The sequence below is a fragment of the Oncorhynchus mykiss genome, chromosome 15, assembly GCF_057628025.1.
Source record: "Oncorhynchus mykiss isolate SJ-2025 chromosome 15, ASM5762802v1, whole genome shotgun sequence".
NCBI classification, from domain to species: domain Eukaryota; kingdom Metazoa; phylum Chordata; class Actinopteri; order Salmoniformes; family Salmonidae; genus Oncorhynchus; species Oncorhynchus mykiss.
In genome coordinates, this window is record NC_143036.1 from 51,036,161 (window position 1) to 51,058,648 (window position 22,488).

A 22,488-nucleotide genomic window follows, 5' to 3' on the forward strand; every position below is an offset into this window, starting at 1 on the left:
ATTGCGTCTCTTTTTATCCTAAAAAACTCCCTAGTCCTTGCCGATGACAAGCCTACCCATAGCATGACGCAGCCACCACCATGGTTGAAAATATGAAGAGTGGTACTCAGTGATGTGTTGGTGAAATCCCTGAGCAGTTTTCTTCCTCTCTGGCAACTGAGTTAGAAAGGACGGCTGTATCTTTGTAGTGACCTGGTTTATTGATACACCTTCCAAAGTGTAATTAATAACTTCACCATGCTCAATAGACACACCCATAATATAGACACACTCTACGTGTTTTAATAAAATCAACTATATGCATTGAGCTTGTCTGATGCTTTACGCTTACAGTTTGATGAAATAAGCCAAATGCCTAAAGAGGGCACCAGAGATCTAGATTATTTTTTAAACTTAACCTGACCCAACTATTCTCCTCCCACTCATGCAACTGCAACTTCTCTCATGTGGAATGACCATTTCTACCGATCTGCGTGCCAGTTATGATTTTCATATGCACATTTCATGAAAGTTTCATTTAAATTTGACATCATTGTCATGTGGTTAATCAAAATTCTCTCCAAATCTAAATTAAAATGATACAAACCTAACCTTGCCAACTATATAAAAATAGTCTACATAAAGCCAACAAATTAAAACATTGCAGCCTGCAGGTAGAAAATATCCTGATAAAAATAAATGTCCTATAAATCCCATTGTCTCCACATGACCGGTCTGCAACAAACTTGAAACATTGTATCAACTATTAACTTGTGTCCGGTGAAGCTTGCGCTAGCAAACTTGCAACATGGAATAAAATATTCTGGGCCATCAGTTTCCCGCGCCAGTGAACTCGGGACAGACACAGCTCTGGGCTATTTGCACAAGGGATAAGAAGCAGTGCTGACTTGGGTTGGAGCTCACCAGCACCTCACATTTACTACTGCTAGAGCTCCTGTTCCTCTGATAGAGTATTAGCTCTAAAGTACTGTGGAGCTCCTGTTCCTCTGATAGAGTATTAGCTCTAAAGTATTGTGGAGCTCCTGTTCCTCTGATAGAGTATTAGCTCTAAAGTATTGTGGAGCTCCTGCACCTACATATAAACAGTACCAGCATTATAAATGAGTACCAGAACTTATTTCAGTCCAAGTCAAGCACTGATAAGAAGTTATCAGGTAGGACTCTTTTATGACGTTCCCATTGGATCAGAGCAGGACATTTTTCCCTTTCGAAAGGGAGAGAGCTGGAAAGATGTTTCAAACACATTGGGGAACTATTGTCATTCTCAATGGATGTAAAAACAGACTTTGTTTGCTTGCCGTTTGAGGTGAAGAAAACATTCCTTTGAGAAGCTCCACAGGTCATGAGTAGTGGTGTGTTAAGCCAATCAAAAACACTATCAGATCCTCAAATGGGCACATTTATTAGCCTACATTTGAGCGCAGGCTCGATAGCCCATTGACCTACTTCTATACGTGCACGTCTTCATTCAACATTGACAGGAGGGCTCCAAACAAGAGACAATGACTAAATTGACAAAACTTGTAAATGGAATGAAATAAACCAAAACGCGTTTCTCTCAAGTGTAACATAGGTTGTGCACTCTGCAAACAATGTGTCCACTCCGACAACGGGAAGACTGGAATAATAATATTGAATGCATTAAGAGAAATTACCGTAACCAAAGTAACAAACATGGTAGAAATTATAGGAATTAAGGCTAAATGTAGTACTGATGATATATGTAATGGGAAATTGATATACACTAACAATCAAACGCAAACAATTCACACAATGAAACAATGAACGTGCACAAATTGGCGGGAGAGAAGAGAAGTGCATTGTGCGTCTGGGCACATGGTCAATCCGACGTCTGCATTGGCCATGCAGAGTTTACGGTGATACGGCCTCAGCAGAAGTCAGGGCATTCACACTTCTTGCGCTTCGCGGAGCAGTGCAGAGATTTTGTCAAGGAAGTGAGACTGTGTTTTCTACAGGATGTACCGCCCCCACCTACTTTCAACCAATCATGTAAATGCAGAGCTATATAAAATTTGTGAGGCACACGGCGATGCGGGTGGAGATCTCGATTTGGCCTCTGCATGCCTCTGAAGGCTGTGCAATTGCGTCACACCCTCCATATGGCTTAAATTGGCCTTTAGTCTAGGCCTCCACAATGGATTAGTTCACTGAAATAGGCGCAAATATATAAATATGTTACTGTTTGACTAAAACAATCTCGGTCGACCAACAGCCTAAGACCAAACAATCAATCGACCAGTCGTCTAATTGGGGTCAGCCTTAGTGGGGCACAGAGACGAAGTAGTTATTTTAAAATCATGTTAACACTATCATTGCACACATAGTGAGTCCATGCAACTTATGTGACTTGTTAAGCACATTTTTACTCTTGAACTTATTTAGACTTTCCATAACAAAAGGGTTGAATTGACTCAACACACTCCAGCCCTTCATTTTTTATTCATTTGTAAACAATTCAAAAAAAAAAAAAATTATACTTTGACATTATGGGGTGTTGTGTGTAGGCCAGAGACACAAAATCTCTAAACCATTTTAAATTCAGGCTGTAGCACAACAAAATGTGGAAAAAGTCAAGGGGTGTGAATACTTTCTGAAGTGGGCAGAATAAATCCCTTTTACGCAGGGGTCCAGTTTCTAAGACAACAGGTAATACCTAACCCATATGGAATATCAATCTCTTCAAATCCACTCAGAAATGATTTGAAATCAAACATACCTCTGGACTTACTTCCAATCAAAACCCGCTCCAGAACAGGAATGCTTTCATCACTTCTAGGTTAGACTTCTGCAATGCTCTACTCTCCAGCTACCCGGGTAAAGCACTAAATAAAGTTCAGTTAATGCTAAACACAGCCACTAGAATCTTGACTAGAACCAAAAAATGTCATCATATTACTACACGTACGCTATGGTCACAAGACGCAGGCCTCCTTACTGTCCCTAGAATTTCTAAGCAAACAGCTGAAGGCAGGGCTTTCTCCTGCTGAAGGCAGGGCTTTCTCCTTTCTCCTATTCTCCCATTTTTATGGAATGTGAGAGACGCAGACTCGGTCTCAACCTTTAAGTCTTTATTGAAGACTCATCTCTTCAGTGGGTCATATGATTGAGTTTAGTCTGGCCAAGGAGTGTGAAGGTGAACGGAAAGGCACTGGAGCAGCGGCCTTGCTGTCTCTGCCTGGCCGGTTCCCCTCTCTCCACTGGGATTCTCTGCCTCTAACCCTATTACAGGGAACGAGTCACTGGCTTACTGGAGCTCTTCTATGCCATCCCTAGGAGGGGTGCATCACTTGAATTGGTTGAGTAACTGACGTGATCATCCTGTCCGGATTGGCGCCCCCCCTTGGGTTGTGCCATGGGGGAGATCTTTGTGGTCTATACTCGGCCTTGTCTCAGGATGGTAAGTTGGTGGTTGAAGATCTCTCTCCCTCTCTCCCTCCCTCCCTCCCTGAGCCCATGCCTCAGGACAACCCGGCCTGATGACTCCTTGCTGTCCCCAGTCCACCTGGTCGTGCTGCTGCTCCAGTTTCAACTGTTCTGCCTGCGGCTATGGAACCCTGACCTGTTCACCGGGCGTGTTACCTGTCCCAGACCTGCAGTTTTCAACTCTCTAGAGACAGCAGGAGTGGTAGAGATACTCTGAATGATCGGCTACTCCTGAGGTGCTAACCTATTGCACCCTCGACAACCACTGTGATTATTATTATTTGACCCTGCTGGTCATCTATGAATATTTGAACATCTTGGCCATGTACTGTTATAATCTCCACCCGGCACAGCCAGAAGAGGACTGGCTACCCGCCATGGCCAGGTTCCTCTCTAGGTTTCTTCCAAGGTTCTGGCCTTTCTAGGGAGTTTTTCCTAGCCACCGTGCTTCTACACCTACATTGCTTGCTGTTTGGGGTTTGAGGCTGGGTTTCTGTACAGCACTTTGTGATATCAGCTGATGTAAGAAGGGCCATTTGATTGAATTTGATTGAATAGATCTAATTTAATTGATTACAAATTAAAACGTCACTGTCGAAAGTGTAAAAGTAGTGGTAATAAAACATCCCTAGCCTGCATATTCTGTTAGGCACTCCATCCATAGCTAGACTGCATGGAATCCATACCAGCGCTGCCTGCCCTGAGGGTAGTGCTGTCCTAACCAGACAGGACCAGACTATAGATCACCTTTACTCCTAGGCCTGTAATTTACCATCTGTCGAGACCCTTTAAAGCTACACTCTGGGATTATTTTCCTAGCAAAATGGCACAACATTTTAAACGACCATTAAACAGGCACCCAGATGTCAGGGTGCAGAGATGGACACAGAGGAGAGATGTGGCAGATCCACCTGGTAGTACACTAGTTCCACTTCAAACTCCTAGCCCACACACACAAACACTGGGCAGTAGCCAGCCAGCCTCTCTGCTGGTCCACTGAGCCCTAAGGGTTGGTAAATGCTGATACAGCCCTGCGGAAAGCACTGGCTGGCTTCTGTACATGTAAAGACCAGACACGCACAGAGAAACCAATGAGCGTTGCTGAAATACCAGAGACGATAAGACGCCAAGAAAATCCCCCTATCTTTATAATGAATTGCCTGTACACTAATCAAAGGGGATTAGGGTATAAATGAATGGCATCGATAAATCAAAACTAGCTGTATGAGGTGATTGAGGGAATCTGTGTTCCTGCAGTGTCCCTGGATCGCCCTTTCTCAGATACTCCTCTCTTTTCCTATCCTTCCCCCTTTCCTGTCCTCCTTCAGAACTAAGCTTATACCACATCCACACGTTTCTGAGTCTAGCCTCCAACAATCTCAGTCACCTCGACACGCACCAATGACAGAAACACACACCCACCACCCACCCACCCGAGTGAGTGTGCAAGATTAAACATGAATCAAATTCCTTTCCCGCTCATTGAACAGGGAGAGAGACACAGCTTACCCAGTTCATACTGTTGTTTCAGCTTAATTGCTGTTCACGAATCACAGTCCTCTCTTCTCTTTCTCCCTCTGTCTCTTCTGTTGTAGGAGAACAGAGAAGCCTAGGGTGGAGTCAAGCCCAAAGTCATGGAATTACTACAGGAGAATCAGAGGATATCTATCCTGGGCCACGACAGTCGATGCCCTTGCTTTCTAGAGCGTTGAAGTGTATTGAACAAACCGACTTAGCTAGGCCACATTACATGTGAAACTGGAGAAGAAACGCAATATAAATGCCGGATCAGAAGAAAAAAAAGCTATATACAAATAAATACAATTAATCTCTTCTCAGAAGCTGTCAAAGTATACTAGATATATTGCATTCGGGAAGTACTCAAACCACTTGACTTTTTCCACATTTTGTTATGTTACAGCCTTATTCTAAAATGGGTTCAATTATATTTTTCAATCAATCTACACACAATAGCAAACAAGATTTTAGCGATTTTAGCAGAAATACCTTATTTTAGAGTCATTAAAACTCGTTTTTCAACCACTCCACAAATGTCTTGTTAACAAACTAGATTTGGCAAGTCAGTTAGGATATCTACTAAGTAATTTTTCCAACAATTGTTTACAGACAGATTATTTCACGTATAATTCACTGTATTACAATTCCAGTGGGCCAAAAGATTACATACACTAAGTTGACTGTGCCTTTAAACAGCTCGGAAAATTCCAGAAAATTATGTCATGGCTTTAGAAGCTTCTAATAGGCTAATTGGCATCATTTGAGTCAATTGGAGGTGTACCTGTGGATGTATTTCAACACGTACCTTCAAACTCAGTGCCTCTTTGCTTGACATCATGGGAAAATCAAAAGAAATCAACCAAGCCTCAGAAAAAATTGTAGACCTACACAAGTCTGGTTCATCCTTGGGAGCAATTTCCAAATGACAGAAAGGTACCACGTTCATCTGTACAAACAATAATACGCAAGTATAAACACCACGCAGTCCCCATACCGCTCAGGAAGGAAACGCATTCGGTCTCCTAGAGATGAACCTCCTTTTTGCGAAAAGTGCAAATCAATCCCAGAACAACAGCAAAGTACCTTGTGAAGATGCTGGAGGAAACAGGTACAAAAGTATCTATATCCACAGTAAAACGAGTCCTATATCGACATAACCTGAAAGGCCGCTCAGCAAGGAAGAAGCAACTGCTCCAAAACGGCCATAATAAAGCCAGACTACGGTTTGAAACTGCACATGGGGACAAAGATCGTACTTTTTGGAGAAATGTCCTCTGGTCTGATGAAACAAAAATAGAACTGTTTGGCCATAATGGCCATCGTTATGTTTGGAGGAAAAAGGGGGAGACTTGCAAGCCGAAGAACACCATCCCAACCGTGAAGCACAGGGGTGGCAGCATCGTGTTGTGGGGGTGCTTTGCTACAGGAGGGACTGGTGCACTTCACAAAATAGATGGCATCATGAGGCAGGACAATTATGTGGATATATTGAAAAAACATCTCAAGACATCAGTCAGGAAGTTAAAGCTTGGTCACAAATGTGTCTTCCAAATGGACAATGACCCCAAGCATACTTCCAAAGTTGTGGCAAAATGGCTTAAGGACCACAAAGTCAAGGTATTGGCGTGGCCATCACAAAGCCCTGACCTCAATCCTATAGAAAATGTGTAGGCAGAACTGAAAAAGCTTGTGCGAGCAAGGAGGCCTACAAACCTGACTCAGTTACACCAGCTCTGTCAGGAGGAATGGGACAAAATTAACCTAACTTATTGTGGGAAGCTTGTGGAAGGCTACCTGAAACGACCCAAGTTAAACAATTTAAAGCCAATGCTACCAAATACTAATTGAGTGCATGTAAACTTCTGACCCACTGGGAATGTGATGAAAGAAATAAAAGCTGAAATAAATCATTCTCTCTACTATTATTCTGACATTTCACATTCTTAAAATAAAGTGGTGATCCTAACTGACCAAAGACAGGGAATTTTTACCAGGATTGAGTTTAAATGTATTTGGCTAAACTGTATGTAAACCTCTGACTTCAACTGTAAGTATTCAGACTCTTTGCTATGAGACTCGAAATTGAGCTTAGGTGCACCATGTTTCCATTCCTGAGATGTTTCTACAGCTTGACTGGAGTACAACTGTGGTAAATTCAATTGATTGAACATGATTTGGAAATCATGTCTATATAAAGATCCCACCGTTGACCGTGCATGTCAGAGCAAAAACTAAGCTATGAGGTCGAAGGAATTGTCCGTAGACCTCCGACACAGGATTGTTTCGAGCCATAGATCTGGGGAAGGGTACCAAAAAATGTCTGCAGCATTGAAGGTCCCCAACAACATAGTGGCCTCCATCACTCTTAAATGGAAGAAGTTTGGAACCACCAAGACTCTTCCTAGAGCTGGCCGCCCGGCCAAACTGAGTAATCGGGGGAGAAGGGCCTTGGTCAGGGAGGTGAACAAGAATCCGATGGTCACTCTGACAGAGCGCCAGAGTTCCTCTGTGGAGATGGGACAACCACCAGAAGGACAACAATCTCTGCAGCACTCCACCAATCAGGCCTTTATGGTAGAGTGGTCAGACGGAAGGCACTCCTCAGTAAAAGGCACACGCCAGCCCACTTGGAGTTTGCCAAAAGGCACTTGAAGGACTCTCAGGCCATGAGAAACAAGGTTCTCTGGTCTGATAAAAGCTAGATTGAACTCTTTGGCCTGAATGCCAAGCGTCACATCTGGAGGAAACCTGGGACCAACCCTATTATGAAGCATAGGGGTGGCAGCATCATGCTGTGGGGATGTTTTATAGCGGCTGGGACTGGGAGACTAGTCAGGATCGAGGGAAAGATGAACGGAGCAAACTACAGAGAGATCATTGATGAAAACCTGCTTCAGAGCACTCAGGACCTCAGACTGGGGCGAAAGTCTCTGAATGTCCTTGAGTGGCCCAGCCAGAGCCTGGACTTGAACCCAATCTAACATCTCTGGAGTCTTTAAAATAGCTGTGCTGCGATGCTCCCCATCCAACCTGACAGAGCTTGAGAGGATCTGCAGAGAAGAATGGGAGAAACTCCCCAAATACAGGTGTGCCAAGCTTGTTGCGTCATGCTGTAATCGCTTCCAAAGGTGCTTCAACAAAGTACTGAATAAAGGGTCTGAATAATTATGTAAATGTAATATTTACATATGTTTTTGCTTTGTCATTATGGGTTATTGTGTGTAGATTGTTGAGGGAAAAAAACAATTTAATACATTTTAGAATGAGGCTGTGACGTAACAAAATGTGGAAAAGGGGGTCTGAATACTTTCTGAATGCATTATACTTATTTGGTTCTGTTTAAGTTAATCAAATGTAATATTGTAACGATGAAATACGAGGATTGAAATACTCTAGGCTTGGTCCCAACCCGCGAGTTATGGGGAGCTTTATTTCTTCCCTTGGCTGCTGTGGGGATTCTAGGCATAGCCTGGTGTCTGTGAGTTTCAGAGCAATGTGCCTGTGTGTGTGAGACCCAGACTGTTCCTGTAATCTAATAACAGTTTCTATAGACACCAAGGACAGACATAGCCTCCAAACCAGGTTTTAATACAATTACAATGTTTCTTTATTGAAACATTCTAATTGTATTAAAACCTCACCACCCACCACCGCCCCCCCTTAAAATAAAACACCAAAATATATCCTGTACTGCATACATGTACCATACTCACCTTTCCCTCTGCCACACGATACAAAACACCACATATCACAATAACAAACAGAAAACTCAACTTCTATAACCGTATATCCAATACATCTTCCCCAGCTGTACAGGCAGCCCCCCAACACACCACATCTCCTGAAACATATCCACACTTTTTTATTTTATAGAACTCAAATTCTAACCTAAGGCACGCAGAGACCATCCCATTAAATAATAGTAAAGGGTCTGCTATTCCCCCACCTTGTTATCCAAATAGCCAACTTTGCCTGGGCAAACAGAAAATTCAACAAAACACATTTGGCCTTTTCCTTATTTGAATACCTGTACCCCATTATAAACATCCCAACAGTAAAACCCACCCCCAACCTCTCACACAGACATTCCAACAGAGACATTAATGGCATTAACCTGGTGCACACAGAAAACACATGAATCACAGTGTTCTCTCGTAACACAGAAAGGACACCCCAGCCCGACTCCTGGTTCAACCCGTGCCAACCAGCTGTGGCCAGGGCTCCATGTGGAACCCTCCACTGGAGGTCCCCTGACCTCTTTGGTGCTGGGGGCTTGTAGAGCCCCCTCCATCTAAAACCCACCATACTCTCCTCCCCACATACCCCCTGCCACTGATGTGCCTTCACTCCTGGTAGGCTCCTAATGTTCCTCACCTTGATACAGAGGTTGTAGAGGGCTTTACCTACCACCTCCTCAAACTCCCCCAGGCTCGGAGTGTTAGATTTGAACATGTCCTCCAGACCCCCTTGCCAGTCCCCAGTCTCTGCCGTCACCTGCCGTGGCAGAAACATTGGTGGCCCCTCCCCCTTCGGTCGCTCAAACACCCCCCTTACCGGCTCAGACAGTGCCTCCTGGACCTCCTCCAGGAATCTCTCCAGCAGCCTAAGAGTCATTCCTGTTTGTTGTGCCAGGACTTCCAGGGGTTTCCACCCCTCCTTTTCCAGCAGTCGCAGGTCACCCAGCCTTAGTAAGCCCGCTACCATCAGTCGCCTCTGCAGGGTGGCCGACTGAACCCGATCTCAAAAGAATGGCTGGGTTGTGGAAGATAGGCTCCTCCCACACCCACAGCCCAGGCTCCACACCCCCTTCTCATGTTGACCTTGGAAGCTGCCAGGCCCTCAGCAACTGCCAGGCCCTCAGCACTGCAGAGTAAAAATCCCAACCCTAATCCGCCAGCTCACCTCAGCAGTCCACATGCTGGTTCCCTTCAGCCAACATCAGTATTGTTCAGCAGTCTCTGCACCGCCTATAGTCGGAAAGCAGCCACCCTTCTCTCCAGTTCCACCAGGCCCTGTCCTCCTTCGTGGACGGTCATGTACAACACTGCTGCCCACAGCCAGTGATAGCCCGACCAGAAAAAGCCGACCAGCTTGCGTTGCAGGTCTGCGAGCAGTTGAGGACAGACAGTTTACACCCATGCCTGTCCAGCACACTCCCTGCAGTCTCCTGCTTGGCAGGCCGATAAAAGGCTCAATGGCTAGTGTATATAACTGCCCCGATAGAGGGCATCCTTTCTAATGCCCCGTCTCACCCAGACTGGCCTGCTGAGCCACCCTCCCACCTTGACCATACATGATGCCCCAGCATACAACAGCTTCACACAGGTCAAAAAACTTCCCAAACCCAAACATCACATTAAACAGATACTCATGGTCCACTCAATCAAAAGCCTTCTCTTGATCTAAAGAGACGTCCAAAGTTCACATTAGAACCTCTCGACAAGTCCAACATGTCCCTGATTAAGAACAAGTTGTCCGTAATTGAGCGTCCCGGTGCACAATATGTTTGGTCCTTATGTACTATCGAGTCCAAATGGGACTTCAGTCTGTCAGAGAGGACGTTGGCAAATATCTTGTGGCCCGCACAGAGCAATGCCCCGGGCCTCCAGTTCACACAAGTCCACTTTTTGGGCAGGAGAGTCAGAGCCGCACGACGGCAGCTCATCGGCAAATCTCCCCAGAATTTTTTTTTTTTTGAAAACTCCACTGGGAGTCCATCAACCCCCAGTGCACGACCGGGGGACATCTGAGTTACTGCGTCTGCCAGTTCATGGGACAACAGAGGAATGTCCATTTCATCCCTCTGTGCCAGAGAGAGCTTTAGGGAGTTATGCGAACAAGACCTGAGCATTCATAGGATCACACATTTCTGCCCTATACAACTCAGTATATAACTCCACAGTTCGCTCCCGCATCTCTCCCACCACAGAGGTCACCCGCCCATCAGACAGCCGTAGACAATGCATACCCTTGGCTTCACTGCTCTGTCTTTCCAAACCAAAGAAGAAGGAGCTGGGAGCATCCATCTCCTTGATACTCTCCTAGCCTCTGAGGATGAGAGAGCTTTATACTGTTGACAGAAAAGACGAATTTGGACTTTCCCCACATCCCACCATTGACTCAGAGACTCATTCTCCTCTCTTCGCTGACCCTACCTTTCCCAAAAGGTCTGGAAACCTAAGCAAAAAGTGGAATCTTGTAAGAGCTTTACATTAAACTTCCAATAGGAGGCCTACCTGGGCCCTGGCGAAATAGACAGCCAAGCCATGGTTATGTGGTGATCTGAAAAACCCACCTGGAGAATGGTAGCACCCAACAGCCTATTGCTCTGATTCCTGGACAAGTAAAAACGTTGAAGTCGGGCTGCACTCACCCTAGCCCCAAAGACCTTCACCCATGTATACTGTCTTGTGTTGGGCTGCACTCACCCTAGCCCCAAAGACCTTCACCCATGTATACTGTCTTGTGTCAGGATGTCTAGTTCTCCAAACATCCACTAGGTCGAACAGATTTATTATGTCCCTTAACACTCCCACTGACACTGAATGAGGCTCTTCCCCATTTCTGTCTTTCGTAAAAATCCATTGTACAGTTCCAGTCCCCGCCGACCACCAGCGTCTCCTCAGGAGCTACCTGTGAGGGTTCCTGTCTAAGACACCCAAATAGATCCCCCCCTCTCTCCCCCTGTGTTAGGCGCATAAACATTTATAAAGACAAAACCCATGTTGTTAATTTCTGCTTTTACAACAAGCAGCCTACCCACCGCCTTTGAGCAAAGTTTTACAGACAGACCCAGTAAAAAAAGGACTCAGCCTGCCACCCCTGCACTAAAATGTGTCCCATGGCTCAACATACTTGCCCCTTTCCACCAGAGCCCACAATCAACTTCATTCACCACATCATTGTGTGTCTCCTGCAGAAACAACTGCACTTTTTTTATATTACATTTTCACCCGACACACTCCTCTTTCCCACATCTCTGGCACCATTTACATAGAGCGAGCCTACCCGAAGAGTCTCCATAAGAAGTGGGAGAAAGACAGCAAAGAAAGAGACCAATAGCAAAGCTCAAAAGCCCCAGTGCCAAAAATAAACTATACATCTAAACAGTGTCTGAAGGTAGACCCTTACGCACTGTTGTGACCCACTTCCTCAACCTAAACCGTTTCCTGGGTGAGAGGACAGACACCATGCCCCTAATTTTCCATAGCATGTTGTACTGATATTACAAACTTTCTCGGATCAGAAAAAAAGGCTTCAAGGATAACTTTTTTCCCCTTGGTCTCATTCAGGCACCTTGTCAGTTCCCTAAATGTGTACTTTGACCCCTCTGCTTGACTGGTTGTCCGCTCCGGACTCATTGAAGAGGAGTCAGAAAAAAAACCTCATCAACCCCCCCACCCAGCACCAGGCAAAGGTTCCATGGTGCCTTTGACCACACCGGCCTCTCCCCTCCCACCTCCTTTCTTCTCCCCCTTTTTTGACACCCTCCTCCTCCCCTCCAGTCTCTTACACTTCCCCTCAATACTCTACTCATCCACAAGCATAACCTGACTAGACCCAGACTCATCTACACCACCATCCATAGCATGACTAGACCCAGCCTCAGCTACACCACCATCCATAGCATGACTAGACCCAGCCTCAGCTACACCACCATCCTTGGCATGACTAGACCCAGCCTCATCTACACCACCATCTCTAGCCTGACTAGACCCAGCCTCATCTACACCACCATCCATAGAATGACTAGACCAAGCCTCATCTACACCACCATCTCTAGCCTGACTAGACCCAGCCTCATCTACACCACCATCCATAACCTGACTAGACCCAGCCTCATCTACACCACCATCTCTAGCCTGACTAGACCCAGCCTCATCTACACCACCATCCCTGGCATGACTAGACCCAGACCCATCCATAGCATGACTAGACCCAGCCTCATCTACACCACCATCCCTGGCATGACTAGACCCAGCCTCTGCTGTCTGCATCTCATTGCCCCCTGCGTGTTGACCTCGATATCCCCCACTGGCGCTTGTACCCTCACCTTGTCTACGGCCTTTATGTTGTCATGCAAAGCTCTTATGCCCCAAATCCCCACACTCAAAACACCATAGACTATCTGTGCTGGCAAACTCTGCATAGAGCCCCTCCCCATGCCTCACTTTAAAATGCACATTTAACTGTTGCTCATTGTTGTTCAGAAACATAAACACTTGCCTCCGGAACGAAACAACGTGCTTAATGGCATCTGCCTGAAAGCCTGTTGACAGTACACGAAAACCGCTAGCATACTTACCAAAACGACTCAGCTCTTTCCTGATTTGATCATCCGTAATAAACAGAGGCAAATTTGCAACAACCACCTTTGTCGAAATGGAAGAGGCAGAATTGGCACCAACACACCCCTTACAAATATTGCACTAGCAATTAGCCTACCAACCAAATTTGCTCTTTTCATGAACACAACCACAGCTTTGTTCATTCTGGAAGCGGAATGTATAAATTCAGCTCCTACCTATTTTCCGACTGCGAGCAGAACCCTCTTTAACTCCATTCTCAGGAACACACCTGAATCCATGCCGTATCGACAGCATCTCCTCCGCGCTAGGCTGAGAAGCCATCGCGCACACGACACCTTCCAAACCCCAGGAAATTAACTCTGTCCTCTTCCACCCTAACTTTGAAAAAAACTGTGGATTCCACTAAAACAAATAGTGCATTAACCTTCCACCATAGAAAATAACATTGAAAGAAAGACCAAGAACAGAATCAAGAAAAGAAGATAGGGCAGAGCCCTCTACACCAAACACTCAAACTCCCAGCATGCACTGAGAGAGAAAGAGAGAAAGAGAGAAAGAGAGAGAGAGAGAGAGAGAGAGAGAGAGAGATTATAGAGAGTTATAGAAGGAAGGGAGGACAAGAGGGGAGAGAGAAGGTTGTAATGTCTTAGGAATGACCAGGGAGTTGCTTTGCTAATATCAGTTACTTTCAGTGCCAAGACTAATATACCACCACATCACGCGAATAAACATGTAAACACAATCTGGTCTATAAATAGTGGATGACTTACATCACACGAAATGTCAACAAAACCATCAATCTCATAACAGACAGATCCAATCTGTCATGTGTCTATCTTCATTCTAAACTAAAGCCTGGTCCAAGATCGGTGTGTGCTGTATAGCCAACACTTATGGTCACAAGGAGTTGGCAGTACAACACAAACAGATCTGGGACCAGGCCAATGTTGCTCTAGGCAGCACCTGTATAGGTAGTGAGTCATCTCTACGAGCCTCTCCGGACATTGTTAGGACATCCATCAGAGTTAGGGGTCAGAGGTTGTGTGTAGACAAAGGAAGGAGCTCCGCCACACCAATAACCCCCTCTCTCTGTTGCAGCTGGTTGAGTGCAGTCAGTGGCAGCAGTGGTAGTATTGTGACAGGTAGGGCTGGGATACACACTGGCACAACTGGACAGGGGGCACACTCTCCTCTTTCCCCACACACACACACACACATCTCCTTACTTTAGTCCTTTCCTTTAGCAAACCTCTTGTAAGACGTATTCAGCACCTAACATACTAAAACATCTCAACTTATTATCGTATTCATGCTGCTGCAGTAGAGACCTCATGTGAATCAAATTAAACCTCTTAGGTTCCTCCAGAAATCTGACTACTATGGGACTTACATGAAACGGTAAACCTCTTCTGGGTGCTATGGAGAGAAACCTCAGAGAAAGTGAGATAAAAAGAGAGAGAGCAAGAGGAAGAGAAAATGAGACTGTAGAGAGAACGAGAGATGGGGAGAGAAAACTACGTAGCTCCTACAGAGTGGGGTCGAGGGCCAAACCTAGGCGGCGCGAGCTAAAAGGCCCCCAGGGAGAACGAAGGAGTGGGTGCATGTAGCGGCACACTGCAAGCTCTCCCTCCCTTCGCCCCGCCCTCCTTACCTCCAAAAGAAGAAAGAGAGAGAGAGAGAGAGAGAGAGAGAGGCCAAGTGGAAATGATGATTTAGCACCAATCACTCCAAATCATTATTAAGGTACATCTCACAAAGTTGGCCTACAGAAGAGTAACACCATCCATCCCTCGTCTCTATTATGCCCAGAGGGCCACACAAACAGACAGCTTATATAACACAGACAGAACTCTGTATACTGGGCCTTAGAAATACTTTAGGTATCAGGACCGAAGCCTGAGGAGATAGTCATTAGACAGTCAACATTAGATAGTCAAGTCAATGGCTCTTCTTTTATTAAGACTATGGTGAATAAAACGAGAGAGCTAAATTCGGAGGGAAAAGCTTGCTGAATGTTGAGCTAGCCAGATAAGAGATATTGCATTACAGTGGGAACACTCAGCCCCTACCATGCCTCATCGGTGTTGTTCTAAGGGGAGAGACAGAGTGGTGTTGTGACTAGAATGTTAACCTGTGTTATCTGGGGGATATCTGACAGGCTGCTGGCCTTTCAGGGAGGTTAGATAAACCATTTCAATCCCTTTCTGTTGGTAGAATAAAACACCTGTTCTGTTCTTGCCCTGTTTTTGAGAAATACAATTTGGTCAATTTAAACAGATTTTGAGAGCTGGGTGAATTGTGGGTGAACTGGGTGAATTGACAGAAAGAGACATCTTAGATAGATATCTAATTCAAACAATGTTCAATTTCACACATCAGTAGCCACCCCTACTATGCCCATCTCTGTGCCCAGGAGATCAAATTTAACTAATAATATCATTGTTCTTAGGAACAAACATTTGTTTCCTAATATTGGGCCTTCATTTTCCAACAAAAAGCTCTGAATGAATTTGAGCCATGTCATTATCTCACAGAGAAAGAGAGAGAAGGGCTAGTGTTTCATTAATGAAGGAAGCCAGGAGCAGGCTGTTGGTGTCTGTCTCAGTCTGGTCTCCTGTTGTCCCTAGACTCCCCTGGGCCTGGGGTTGAGAGGTCAGAGCACCAGTGTTAATGGTTACCTAACATTTGACATCACGGTGTGTCTAGAGTAGTGAGGAGGGAGGTCGGGGGTCGGAATGTTTGTGTAAGATGCATTATTCTGATGGTGTGATGGAGGGGGCAGGGGTGCCCCTCGAGGGACAGCAGGGGGTCAGCATTGTCAAGGAGATCTCAAGAGTCCCAATTGTTATCGGCGAATGCGAAAGAAGGTCCACTAGTGACCACGAGCCTCTGGACAGACAGTCTTTTGTTACACCGAAAAAGACAAGTCACCGAGATAACTAATTATGAGAGAGGTTGAGAAGGAAAGGCATAGGGAGGTTTCATTCTTGGTAAATAGAAAGAGATGGATTGAGAGAGTGAGAGCGAGACTTAAGGTGCTGGGCAGTTTGCCATATCGGGGAACTTGATTTGAAAGAAAAGCCTTCACAATGACACAAACAGCTGTCAATATGACAATTCTCTCATGGGGATAGGATGCCTCTCTCCCACTTACTGCCTCAAACAAGTCAATACGAAGGCCTGTATAACATCAATGCTCTATATTACAGTTGAAATAACCTCTACCACAGTGTCTCTGTGAGGGTGTGAGCTATGGGTGTTTGGATTAGTGTAATGTGTCATTTAACAGAACAAAGTATACTGCTGTATAAGAGGACATCTTTCACCCAAATTCTTTCTGCGTGACTTACCGACAAATGCAGATAACCCATCTTACTTTTATTACACTAAACTGTATGGGCTGTACAACACAATCAGCAAAAAAAGGACTCCTCGTTTTAACCGAAATTGCAGCAAAATCACCCAGCACGACCTGCTGACTAAGGCTATGTAAAGCACGGAGAACTATTTCTGTGCGTGAATGCGTGAGACAGACTTTGCCCCAGTTTTGATCATCACATTTAGCCATTCCTGCTAACCTAAGTGAAAAAAGGGGCCAACACAAGCTGTTCACTTCTAAGGTGAGTTTCTTGAAGAAGGCGTGCTATAATGTTGATATGTGCAAACCGCATTTCTGCAGTGAAAAAAACAACATTGGTTCAAAAATAAGAGCACCTGGTATAATAGCACCTTTTATGAACCCAGGCAACCACCACAATACAGTATCACAGAAACAGTATAAAACGGTAGAACCAGACACTTACACCTTCCAACTACCACTCACTAAACATATACAGCACTTCGGCTAGGGCCTAAGCTCTGCGTTGCTTCCATAGAACACGCAGTCAACTACACATAGTTCCAGACGATAGATATAATATCTATTTTCTCTCTCACATATATTTCTTACACTTATTCCACTCTGCAAGCAGCAAACTATTTCAGTTGACCGGAAAGAGCGGAAAACCCAAAATAGCTTACTTTCAAATGCTTCTTCACTTCATTTCATTCAACTCTCGGGTCATACCAGACCACGCAAATCACCACTGAGATAGCCATCTTGAATAAATTATTTTGCTTACTCATTCAACTCTGCCAGCAGGAAAATAGGCCTTTTTTACACCTCTAAATACAAGTCCAGAAGAATATGATTTATGAACAAGGCGTTTTCTTTAGGTAATAAGACAGGTAATTATAGTTAATAATAATAATAAGACATGGTAATAAGCGGATCACCCGTTTGCATGTATACATTTGAGGTGCTCTTACCTGAGACAGAGACAGTCATGGGGGCCTCTAGAGGTCTGTTGTTATCCAGGTCTCTGCTGAGCTTCAGTTCCCCCGTGACTGCATTCAGCACTAGCAGGTTCAGCTCATTCCCCGACTCAAAACTGTAGTGGAGTTTATCCGACACGTCTGGGTCATGGGCAGGTACCTTCCCGATTATCCCTGAGGGGAAACTATTGGACTTGTTGGTCACATAGTTGTTGAAGATAATCTCAAAGTTCTGCAGAACCGGGTCGTTGTCATTGATGTCGACTAAACGGATGTGGACTGTGGCCCGGCTGACGAGCGGAGCGGATGTGGCCTGGACCACAATAACGTACTCGGTTCTGGACTCGTAGTCGAGGTCCGTGAGGGCGGTGAGATCGCCTTTGAAGATGTCCAGCTTGAAGACCTCTGGGATGTTCCCCTCTACGATCTGGTACATGATCTGAGCGTTGGTTCCCTCATCTGGGTCGGTGGCGCTGATCCGAGCCACGACGGAACCGACGGGGCTGTTCTCCTCCACGTAGATAAACAGTTCGTCCTTCTCGAACACGGGCGCATTGTCGTTGATATCCAGCACAGACACCTGGATGTCCACCGCTGCTTTGAGAGGAGGAATCCCCTTATCCACAGCGAAGGCCTTCAGGGTATACACAGGCACGTTCTCTCTGTCTAACTTCCTGGCTGTTCTGATGATGCCAGAGTAGGGCTCGATGAAGAAGTCCCCCTCCCCGTCATCTCCACCCTGGAAGGTGTAGCTCAGCCTGCCGTTGGACCCGGAGTCCCTGTCGGAGGCAGATATCTGGAGCACGCTGGTGTAAACGGGTGCGTCCTCAAATACAGTCCCCTGATACATGTCCCGTAGGAACTGAGGTGTGTTGTCGTTGGCATCCAGGATTATTATCTCCACATAGGTCGTATCGGACTTCTGAGGAATGCCATTGTCCCTGGCGACGATGGCTAGCGTGTACGACGCCTGGTCCTCGTAGTCTATCTCCATCTGGGTGGTGATGGCGCCCGTGTCGGGGTCGATCTTAAACTGGGGGACGTTGTCCTCCATGATGTACGTGATGCGAGCGTTTTCACCCGTGTCTTCGTCGGTGGCGCTGATGATGACCACAATGGACCCCACGGGCCGGTCCTCGCTAATCATCACCTGGTAGTTGGCGCTCTGGAACACGGGACGGTGTGTGTTGGCGTCCGTGACGTTGATGAACACCTGTGCCATGTCAAAACGTGTGCCGTCCGAAGCAGTTACCGTCAGGACGTACTGGCGCTCCTGTTTGTAGTCTAAGGGTAACGCCAAGGTGATGAGCCCGCCTCCACTCTGACTGGTGATGGCAAAACGATTCCTGGTGTTTCCGCTAGAGATCTGATAGGTTACCACACTATTTACATCCCTGTCAACGGCTGTCACTGTCAACACACTGGTCCCCACCACAGCATCCTCATTAATCTTCAGAGAATACACCTTCTCTGTGAAGGTCGGGATGTTGTCGTTCACATCTAGGACCGTGATGCTCACGCTGGCTGAGGATGACATTGCAGGCGTCCCACAATCCCTTGCTTCCATGCCGAAGGTATAGAACTCGGTGGTTTCCCTGTCGAGCTCCGTGGCGACCGTGATCCACCCAGTGCTATTGTTGATGGTGAAGGGGAAACCAGGGGAGGTGTCGGTGAGATGGTACTCCAGACGGGCGTTATCCCCAGAATCAGCATCTATAGCCTGGATGTGGATTACTGAGTAGCCAATGGCCACATTCTCCAGCACAGTGGATTGAAACGGCGTGCTGACGAACATAGGAGCGTTATCATTTACGTCAACCACCTGGACCACCACCATCCCAGTCCCGTTGATCAACGGAGGCCTGCCACCATCCTGAGCTTTAATCCGTAAATTATACTCCCTAATCATCTCGTAATCCAGGGGATTAATGACATCGATGACCCCAGTGGGAGAGTGGATGTAGAACTGTCCCTTTACATTGCCACTGATGATGCTGTAGTGGACCTTAGCATTGTTCCCCTCATCTTTGTCCGTGGCCTGAACTTGGGTGACTTTAGAGTTGACGGCCACGTTCTCAGGGATTTGGACCACGTAACGTTTCTCACTGAACTGGGGGTAGTTGTCGTTCTCGTCCTCTACAGAGATGTTGACGGTGGCCGTGGCGCTCCGGGGTTCAGGGTCTTTCCCCTGGTCGTTGGCTTCCACGATCAGCTGGTACTGGGACATGGTCTCTCTGTCGGGCCGCTCTCTGATCCTCACTAGCCCGTGGCGCGGGTCGATCTCAAAACCCGCGTTCACTCCGTCGCCGTTGACGATTTTATAGACCATGTTGGCGTTGGAGGGTGCGTCTCCGTCGGTGGCTCTTATGGTCATGACCTCAAAGCCCACCTCTACATTCTCCCGTATGGTTACCCGGTATTCAGTCTGCTCGAACACCGGCCCGTGGTCGTTGGTGTCGCTGACCGTCACGGTGAGGTAAGACGTGGCTGAGCGCCGCGGGGAGCCGTTGTCTGTTACCATTACTTTGAAGACGTGTGTGTCTTTGACCTCTCTGTCTAAAGGCTGCACTGTTGTAATAGCACCTGTCTGAGGGTTTATTACAAAAAAGTCGTTGGATCTGCTGTCAAAGAGGGCCTCCATTCCATACTCTATTCTACCGGCCTCTCCATCATCCGGATCAGTGGCCTTCAGTGTGATGACGCGGGTCCCTGATGGTTCATTCTCGGGAACAGACACCTGGTAGTTGGGGAGCTGAAACTGGGGAGGTGTGTTCACATTTCTCCGTTTTCGGTGGTTCCATTTGCCAGGCACAATCTGGGTGGTGTGTGATGATGATAACTGCCCATGGGTCTCTCCCTCAACCACCGTCACCAACCGCAAACTCACGCGCACGGAGACGCGGACGCTCCGGTCACTCAGAGCACGCAGTGTACAATGCAAATGCACCTCTCCGTGTCCCAAACAGTAGTCTTCGTCCAGCAATAGATTGCCATGTTTAAAAACTGCTCTCAAGTCTTTCCCAGTAGTACATGAGGAGGCAGAAAAATTGGTATTTCGCGTAAAGGCAGGCAAAAGTTTTGTTACATTCACAAGCAAATTACCTGCGGATAAGCAGGAAGTTGCTTCCAGTTTGGAAAGGTAACTGATGTGAATGTCGAGTTTACCTATTGTGCTCTTTCTCTTGTATTTGATAAAACAGTCTTGTCCGTGTACAAATGTATTGAAATGTGTCAAAACAAAATTTTCAGACGTCAACGACCCTATCCTGATATAGACAGGCACCGGGTTCATCAATAAACGCACACAATCCACTTTTCGGTACACACGGAGAGCTCCTTCTTGCCATTCCACTTGTAAAAAGTTCTGAATGTATTTAGGAGTTAAAGTCCTGTCGATTTTGTAAGTCCAACCGGGCCCCAGGGACAAATTTGCCAAAACGGTCCCAGTTTGTAACGTCTCCGAAAGGTGTAGCTCGAAACATCCCAGCAAGGGCACATTGAATAGAACACAAACCCAGATCCAATACATCGGTAATTCCATGGTTTTAAACTCCAACAAATCCCATTCAATTTAATCGAAACATCTCCACCAAAGCATTAACTATCCCTCTCCCTTTTTCTTTTATCCTTCATGGTGAAGATTTAAAGTGGAAACGACACTTATTATCCATAGTATCCACGGAGCGCAGTCACATGAATCTACGAGCAAAGTTTTAAATGACGACAAAATGGCTCCACCGCTCCCCCTCCTCTGAGAGCTGATTAACATAGACCTGCTGTGTTCGGCTCACCCGGACACTTTCGCAGGGGATCTTTCTCATGGACATTCGGAAGTGTCCTGAGCTGTTGACGAATGCGCATTCGGACCATTGCCATGACAATAGAGAGCTTGTTACCACGCGCGTTGTGTGTTTGAGGACCACTAGAACTTTGTTATGAAACTAGTTTGGTGTTATTCAAACTTTCCCCGATGTTTAGAGATTAAAGTTGTGTATTGTGTTTGTCACCTGGGGAAAATGGTACATTAGCACACAACCATCTATTGGAAAAGGTTATTATTAAGCTATTTGGACAATGAATCGCTATTGTCATGGTTAGTAGTCTAGAGCTCAACATTTGCATATCAATTCTGAATAAATAGTTGAAAATAATTGATTGATTTAGATTTGGCCCATGTGCTTGGATTTGTATTATGGAGTTATATTATACACATTTATGGTCAGTTTATGGATGATCTATTTTCAGAATATGCATAACTCTCCAGATCATCCATTGAAATTAGATTATAATCCATAGCTTCCTCCATCCTACCATTTATGTTGGTATCCATGTCAATGTAGCCTTGTTTAACGAAAAAAGTGTCCGTTGCACCTATTTGTAATGAATGCCGCTTTAGTTCATTCCAGTGGCGATTTTAGCATGTACATCTTGGTGGGGCAAAAAAACAAAGTGGTATGCATGCCAGCTAAACCAATACACAACACACCACTAAACAATACAATGAACTGCACTATAAGGGTGACAAACTGCGCCCAGAAACTGTTAGGGCCTACATGTTTTATTTGAACCGTTATTTAACTAGGCAAGTCAGTTAAGAACAAATTCTTATCTACAATGACGACCTACACATAAAGCTGTCCCAACACCTTACCACTGCTACACCTGTCTATCATGGAGCCTTGTCTGGCAGCGACACAGTTCACTCAGCCTCATTTACTGTCTTTAAAAAAAAAAAACACGTAGCTGGTATGGCTGACTTGCTTAAACAAATGTGGTTTCTAATACCAATTGACATTTACAAACTATGGCGACAAGCAGATAAGAGGCAATCCGTCATTTCAAATAAGACATTAATGAGCGGGCTAGGATGGACGTAGCCAATATAACTATTTGTTTAACACTT

At 45.8% G+C, this 22,488-nt stretch overlaps 1 protein-coding gene across 18 annotated transcripts in view; it reads right to left on the bottom strand.

Moving 5' to 3' along the window:
• Positions 1-21,425, bottom strand: part of celsr1a (cadherin EGF LAG seven-pass G-type receptor 1a) — a 130,173-nt gene extending 108,748 nt beyond the window's left edge. For 15 of the 18 annotated variants that reach the window (XM_090200252.1, XM_090200253.1, XM_090200254.1 and 12 more), the window contains exon 1: positions 17,580-21,418. In XM_090200252.1, the coding sequence (XP_090056378.1) occupies positions 17,580-21,126 (3,547 nt within the window). In that variant the 5' untranslated portion in view covers positions 21,127-21,418. Of the gene's footprint in view, positions 1-17,579 lie in introns of all 18 variants that reach the window. The other 3 variants (XM_036944459.2, XM_090200256.1, XM_036944454.2) reach the window with 2 other exon arrangements.
• Between the last annotated feature and the right edge of the window lie 1,063 nt (positions 21,426-22,488).